This window comes from Brienomyrus brachyistius, chromosome 23 (genome assembly GCF_023856365.1).
Source record: "Brienomyrus brachyistius isolate T26 chromosome 23, BBRACH_0.4, whole genome shotgun sequence".
Taxonomy (NCBI): domain Eukaryota; kingdom Metazoa; phylum Chordata; class Actinopteri; order Osteoglossiformes; family Mormyridae; genus Brienomyrus; species Brienomyrus brachyistius.
This window is the reverse complement of record NC_064555.1, coordinates 15,796,249-15,804,255: the sequence shown is the minus strand read 5'-3', so window position 1 is coordinate 15,804,255 and position 8,007 is coordinate 15,796,249. Positions and strand designations below refer to the sequence as shown.

The window sequence follows — 8,007 nt, the reverse complement described above, 5'->3', positions numbered from 1 at the left end:
CTTCCTCCATGTCTCTTTCCAATGTATACATTGTACAGAATACACATATTGTACGTGCAATTTGAAGTGTACTCTTTAGGGAGTCACTAAAAGGGCTTATTTCAAAATGTCAACACATTGCACAAATTTTCCAACATTTTGCTTTGAGATCCAACATCTTCAAATAACGGCAGACGAAGGATTTAGCCATTAAAAAATTTCCCTACCCTTGAGGTCTGCAAGAATGTACTGAAATCATGCGCAAATCAAACTGAGACTCGCAAAGTCAAACACCGACATGGAAACGCTGCAGACAATAAAATCTCGGCAAAACAATGCTTACAGTGACCTCTGGTGGCCATAGTTGGTGGCGGACTATACAGGGAAATGTCGTTTGTCTTCCCACAGAGGCGTTTACGCCACATACACATAAAATGAGGCATACGTGATGTGGTATATATAAAACAGACGTACGTAACAGAACATGGTATTCTGGGTAAATGAAAATACGACGTTCAAAACATTAGCTGGATACCTCTAACTACAGTTACCTTTGGTCGAGGCAGAACAGTATTGTACTAACGCAACAGGTTATAACGTCCCTCTAGCATGGGACGAGGGGGAGGGGAGGGAATCCTGTGGAAACTAAGGCAGTTTCTGTCGGGGACTTACCAACACACCTGTTCGGGATTCCGTTACATCGCTGAAAATGAAATGAAGGGAGCATTACTCCCTTTAATGTTACTTGGGTGAAAATTAAACTAATTTTAACGAACATCTAGCAGAAACGCTATTATATGTTGGCAAATACAAAGAAGTACTTACTGAAACCTTCTGATGGCTCTTCCAAGAAGACCGACAGACCATTGTAAGGGTTTGTTTATTAATAATTTAGCAAGGAAGTCATTCGTGTGACGAACAAAAGCAGTAAGGAAAAAAATAATCAAAACAAGGAAAATATGACAATATGAAGACAAACTAGAACACAACCACTTTTGTTCAAAACAACAGTTTTCCCCATTTGGCTTGAACCAATTTATAATGGGGGGGGGGGGCGGGGGGGTGGACCCCTAAACACACTTGAATCCAGTGTACAGAATTCAGCATCAAGGGCTGGGTATTTTGGATATTTGTACCCTGCTTGCTTATGAATACAAGTGTCCCAATGGTGAAGGAGAAGTCAAAAATTGGCTGTCTACTGGCACACCCAGGCATGGTTCCCATAACATCAGGGACAGACTTCGCTGGAACCTGATCTAGATGGAGTCCATCATTGTTCCCAGCCATCTCTGGCTCCTCCTCCTCCATGTCTAGCAATCCCATTTGTGCTGCTGCTCATTCATCCCCTGCTGGAAGGTTCTCCTCGATACGTTTGATGAACTTCATCCGGATCTCCGTCACGTTATCACCCCTCAGCATGTCCTGAGCAAACCGGACATCCACTGCCATCTGGACCTGTAGGAAAGGGTAACGTCAACTGGGACGTTGAAGGCCAGAGTGTAATTTTCATTCTTTCACTTATATGCTTTGAATCCTCCCTCTCTAAATCACATCCATATGCTCATTCACAACTGGGCTACTGAAGGAAACCCCAGTGCGTCCCTCCCTTGGCCAATTAACAACCAGGAGTCTGTGTAAGGTTTGATTTTTATTGGCCAAAGGGGCAGTTTGGAATATCGTCCCTAAATCTTTCAGACATCTCTACACGACAGGACCATTTGAGGGCAACAAATGATCTTCTCACCATCTCCAGTGCTCCCCGCAGAACACCACACAAGAGGTTGGAGTACACAAGGTTGCTGTGGTTGTCTGGCAGCTCTACAAAGTCCACCAAGGGGTTACTCTCTAGAATGAGGGAGAATTCATCCCCCGCTGGGCTCCAGTTGGTCACACTTGGGGTGATGCCCAGGTACATCTTAAATGCCACCTGAGGGGAAATTCAATGAGTACCCAAAAATCTCACTCTACCAGTCCCCAGTCATTATTCTCATACCGATTCAGTTAACAGAATTTCCCGTTGCCTTTTATAAGCTCAATTCAACGTAGCCATCTGAACAGACTGAAACCAACAACACTACAAAAAAGGATCGACACTAAAATTGTAGCAGGGACAGCAATGCAGGTGACTAATATGTAAACTTTCAAGTTTATGGTACAGAGCTGACTGCACTGATCACAATTACAATCTTATAGAAAGTTTCTTGAGCCAATCCTAGTCATTTTCAAGCAGGTATAATTACTGTCTTTCCTGTTAGTTTCAAAAACTTTACACAACGTAGCATAGCGGCCTATTTAGTTTGTAATATTTTAAGCTAAATTGTATCATTTTTTGTCTAACATCCAATTATCTCATCATTTTAAAAGCTAAGGAACAAAAGCAGATGAACTATGAAGGTCCTCGTCATGTTTATATTACCTTGGCAATGACATCGGCAGTTTCTCTGAAGTCGTGGCAGCGTCCCACGCTCGACCGCGCCAGGAAATCCTCTATGAGCCTCACTCCGATGTTGTAACCCCTGCGAAAGAGGCGAGGACAAAATCACCACTGAGGGAAAAACAGCACTAAAGATACCTTTGCTTCAGTTTGTTTGTTTGTTTTCTTAAATTGCACAAATGTTCTAATATTTCCACAGGCACCTAGAGGGCCACAGTTTAGAGGCTTGGAAGTTCTCACTAATCTGAACGGGCACCAAACTGCTTATGGTAAGACCTATCAAAATGCCTGACAATGGCACACGTACTCGCACAAAACATAAAACCAACACACCTGGACATAAAAACAGAAGGACAAGGGCAAACATACATAAATAAATAACATAACCCAACCACTAACTTACCATGTAATTTTCCTCAACATGTGTATGACACTACTTAATATTGCTTAATTTTACGCAATTGAAGATGTGGGTAATAGTTTTAAATATGTTTTTCTCATCTTGGCTAGAATATAACAAGGAAGCCATCCAGAATATTCAAGACCTAGCAAATCGAGTGTCTGTGGCATCTATATACGCTTGTTTGATTCGGATTTACTTAGCTGTCTGACAAAATTAGAGAATGAATTTATGAACAATATCAACGACAAAAAAGGTGATTACTAAGCAGTATCAGATAAAAAAAATACAACCAAGTTCCTTCAGTTCCATACTTCTCCTCCAGGGTTCCTGGATGCATATATACAAGTTTTCATCTAACATCTCAGTGCCATGTCAAAAACAAACTGCTCCACTGTGACAAATGAGCCTGGATTTTACAAGAATTTGCGCAGCACATGGCTGAAAAACTTGTGCAGCACCCCAATGGTTATTTTTCCCCCAGTGTTATTGTAATATGTGATGTCTGTGCTGGGAGTAAAGTCAAGCTGCTGCCTCAAACATATGAGGCCTTCAAGAATGCAACATGGCCGGAAAACTTGGCAACACAGAGACGCACATCTGGCGGGACGGAAGGTTATGTGTCAGAACTGAAACTCAAAGAGGCTCACTTCACAGGCTGCAACTTAAGACACATTGGACCCAGGTAGGAATACAGGCATGCAGGGTGCCAGTTTTTGAGTAGGTGGGGGGCGGGTAATCAAACTTGATTAACTCTGATGAACTTCCATAAACACAGATGACAAGATTATGGGGCAGATTTACCATGTACAAAAAAGTGTGTACTTCACAACTTATTTTAACCATGTTTTAACTTACTTTGTACAATTATTGGGTATACTATTAAACAGATTATTATTATTATTATTATTATTAATTCCATGCCACATTTCACATTAATGATTATACTTATATATATATGTATAAATGCAATGTTTCATCCCCCACCCCTGTTTTTGCACTGGATGGATTTTACTTTGACAGGGACTGAGAAAGGGGTTTGCAAAATGCCTTGTCTGACCATAGGAAGGAAGCCGCAAGCCACTTACATCTTGTCCAGCTGTTTGTTCACCTCCTCGTCATTCTCGTAATCCTTGCAGAGCTGGGTGACCAGTGCACCATACGTCAGAGTAAAGAGCTCTGAATTCTGTACAGGGAAAGGGACAGAAAGACAGCAAGGTGGGTGACCCCCCCGAACAGATCAACGCACCACATTATGCTCAGGGAACGCAAGGAAGAGGAGGAACGAAAACAGGAAAACACCATGGGTGACTCCCCCCCCCGACCTCCCCGGAATCAGCCATGAAGAAAGTCCGCAGATGGTGCTGTGATTCGAACGTCTTACTTGCACACCCTTCTGTGATCCACATGCAAGAAATAAAGCAAATAAACAAAAGTTCGTAATTTGGCACCCATCTAAGCCATGCTTTCTTCATATTTGAGTAAAATTTATTTGGAATATGTAAACAGAAAATAATGACAAATACATTTAAATATTCATACCTACAAAGAAATATGCACCAGGAGAAATGGTCTAATTTTCATTCTTCTTAACCATACAGTTTGTCTGAGTAAACCTGATTTCTTTTTGCAGCTCGGCCTTATCCCTGAAGGACCTTACCACCCAAATGGTGCTGTACGCCTCAAATTGTTCTTCATGATCACTGCACATCTTTGGGAATGGAAACAATCTCTTACTACATCTGATCTGCGATCTGAAACCACAACCAGGTGTCAGAAAGTACTCGGCTGCAGAGCCACTGAGCCTGTTTCACATGGAACGGGGAAGATGAGGAGGGTATGTAAAGCACAAGCCCAGCGAAGAGACAGAACTGCGACCTTCCCCAAATTCCCCTAACAGTACTGCTGCTGTCTGTTAGATGACTTTGCGAGATGCTCCATCTTCAAGCACACAGATCTGCGCATTAAATTAGCTACAGGTTTATAAATCCCTGAGAGGAAGAAAAGTGAGGTTTCTCACTAGCTAAGCTCACAGTCTGATTTTCGATGCCAGCCGTGGGTCATCTTACCCTGAGGAATCGTGCTGACACTTTGCAGAATTAAAGATTGAATAATTTGCCCTGCTTGCCAAATACGCTGTTTTTTTTACATCCACTTCCAGAAAGTGTATCATGACATTTTAACTTTCTGACTGCATTAATAACAAAATGGTAGTAAGTCTTACTACCACATGATAAGATGAAACACTAACACACCCCACAGAACACGCATAACTGTTTTGCTGAGATTCTAAATTTAAAACACAACCAAATATTTTTACACACCAAAAAATATGAACTTGAAAAGAAGGACTGGGGGCCGGAGACTATCTCTGAACATAAAGCCAGATGAGTCCGAGGTCAAGACATGCCTTATTTAAAGCTATCAGACAAATGAGCAACCTACCATGTGACGCATGGATGCAGAGGGTGAAATAAATGGCAAATACCAAAGCTAGGCAATGAGAAGCGGAAAAAGGGGACAGGCAGGATAAAAGAGAGGAGAGAGATAAGATCAGGCACAGAGGTAGTGACAGAATGGACAGACATCCATACCTACCTATTACAGCGCAAGGTACCTAGCAACTACTCTTTATCAATGATTTCAAAATTAGACACTGGTTGGGATATAAAATAAGTTTATTTATGTTGATGCACATCCAAGCATATTTCTAAATGTTTAGCAGTCGTGTATCAGTGGAAAGCAGCAGCGGAGCCAGGAAGCAAGCTGCCCCATTGTCTTACAACTCATACTGAAACCTGAACAGGTAGTCCTGTAATCTCAGCTTTAGAAAGTGCTGAAACGTATCCTAAACTACACAAACTAGGAGTAATATCAGTGGATGCAATAGAAATGCAATGCTAATTTGAAGTTTCTTTTTAGAGAACTCATTATTTACCATTTGCAGTCATGGACCTCATTCATTGGTGGGCCATTCATATGTAGAATGGCAAATGTGCAAATTCGGTATTTTCTAGATGTATGCTGTTTAACTTGCGTCAGCGAACCACAAAAGGCTGAGTTAATGAATGAGATCGGATCAGGTGTCCTCGTGCTGCGCCGGCGTGCATCCCCGCGCCTATACACGTTAACAGCAACGCGCCACCTGGGGGCGGCCTCATAAGCCGGTTCTGACGCGCGCTCGGGCCGCCTGGCCGCCCCGGCTGGCTGACTCCTCCGAAAACATCCAAACACCCAGCTTGTGTACATGTCCGTAGTTCTACCGCAGAAACATTCATTGACAAAACCGCCCGGTACATGCAGTAGACATTGGTTTACTGTTAGTAAGACATCAAGTTAACTGCGACTAAATCAAGATGCTTCCTTATTCCGTGTAATTTAATGCACTGACAGCTTCCAAAGAACGGAGATTACTTACCATCTTCTTGCTCTCCGTTGTTCTGTTGGACTGCCTCGACATTATGTTTCACGTTGCAGACGCGTTAACTTAGTAACAAATTTATTTACGAGTTTATTTTCCCGAAGAGAAGAGTACAGTAGACCTTATATCTCCCTGAAGATGGGAATTATCCTACTTCCTGTTTGTCAGGAAACGGAACATGCGAATGCCGGAAGTTTAAAACGACGTTTATGGGGTGTGTAGTTTTTAGCTTGTAGCTTATCGCAGGTAACGTCATGCACAAGGTAGGGGTACACCCTGGACGTGATGATTTACATAGGAGTAGTCACCTTACCCTAATAGTTAAGTAACTACCTCGAATAAATCAAGCGGAAAATGATGCATGAATGGCTATTTATTTATTTATTTATTTGTTTGTTTGTTTATTTATTTATTTAACTCATTCACTAAGATATTGAATGTACATAATGTAATAAACTACTTTGAATGTTATTGAGTTTGAAGAAAATGTTTTTCAGAATTAGTCATATCATTGACAAGATGTTTAATTATAAACAATTAGAGGTGGATAGTTCAGGTCAAGTACAAATCAAGACCAAAAATTTGTTTCAAGCAGCCATTTGCGTACTCTGTGAATGTAACTCCTTATGTTCAACTGGTTAGTTGAAAGAAAATCTTGGACTGGATTTGCATTTTCTGAACCTGGATTTTCCACCATTGCGTACAAATACAGGTTCTAAAGATGTATATATGCAGACACCACAAGGTGTCACTGTGCATTCTCTTTAAATGGAAAGACCACATTCTGGTATACCTGCAGTACTTCAGACCAGTGAATAATCTCCATCTCAAACAGGCCGCCCATGTAAATTATCTGCTGTCGTCACTAGCAGAGAGATGCTGACCACCGATCATATAATGAATCAATTGCATCAATGTTATTGTTTTTCTCAAAGACCGAATAGCCGTTATAAGAGCCACTTTGGTGTGAATTACGTACACCAAGGTATGAGAGTCTCTTTTGCTGTCAGCGAATCTTTGCACCAATTAGAACACAATGAAGGAGGACTCTCTGCTGCTGTACTTTGGGGCATAAAAGTCCAGTGCTTAGATCATGCGGTCTCACGTTGCCTGGGCTGTTTGATGCCAAGAAACTCGACCATATTATGCAGCCCTTTGAAACTGTCCTATTTTTAATGGTACCGGACACAAATGCCACGAAAACATCCTGTCAGTTCTCTCGTATCATTCATAGGATAACAAGTAAAAAAATAACCCAATAAACTGCAACTGCATAACTCAACCCATGGTACTAACTCTCTTGTCAGTTGTAATGCAAGTGATCCTTCAGCCACTGGCCATATCCCTCATGTTGCCCCAAACAGATCTCAGCCAATGAACAGCAGAGAAGAGAAAACAGACTTGAGAAGACAACTGTAGTTAAACAGGAAGATTCATAAACACAGAATTTCGCGTTTTCATCAACTACACCATTGGAATTCCACAAAGAAGATTACGAACTTTATTTAATCCATGCTGCACGCAACAGTTTCGAACTCTTGGAGGTGCTGCAGGCTCCTGATCAAGCATGAAAAACCAGAGAGTGGCACGTTCATAGTCATTTTATGATTCTTTTTTTCAGTCTCATAAGATGAAGAAATAAAATTGGGAATCAGACCCACAGCCCCGCAGATATGAATCGTTGTCCTGAGCCACTATTGTTTAATATGTTTCTCTGAGCAGGGTTTCTATAAATAGTGTATTTGAAGATAAAGGATATGTTGCAGGGTAGTA

General features: G+C 41.5%; 1 protein-coding gene across 1 annotated transcript; it reads right to left on the bottom strand.

Moving 5' to 3' along the window:
- Positions 1-843: 843 nt before the first annotated feature.
- trappc3 (trafficking protein particle complex subunit 3) lies at positions 844-6,408 on the bottom strand. Its single transcript, XM_048993710.1, has 5 exons — positions 6,232-6,408; positions 3,902-3,999; positions 2,396-2,495; positions 1,724-1,906; positions 844-1,434 (listed from the first exon to the last, which is right to left on the bottom strand). The coding sequence occupies exons 1-5, from the start codon at positions 6,271-6,273 to the stop codon at positions 1,315-1,317; spliced, it is 543 nt and encodes a 180-aa protein (XP_048849667.1). The 5' UTR covers positions 6,274-6,408; the 3' UTR covers positions 844-1,314.
- Positions 6,409-8,007: the final 1,599 nt, after the last annotated feature.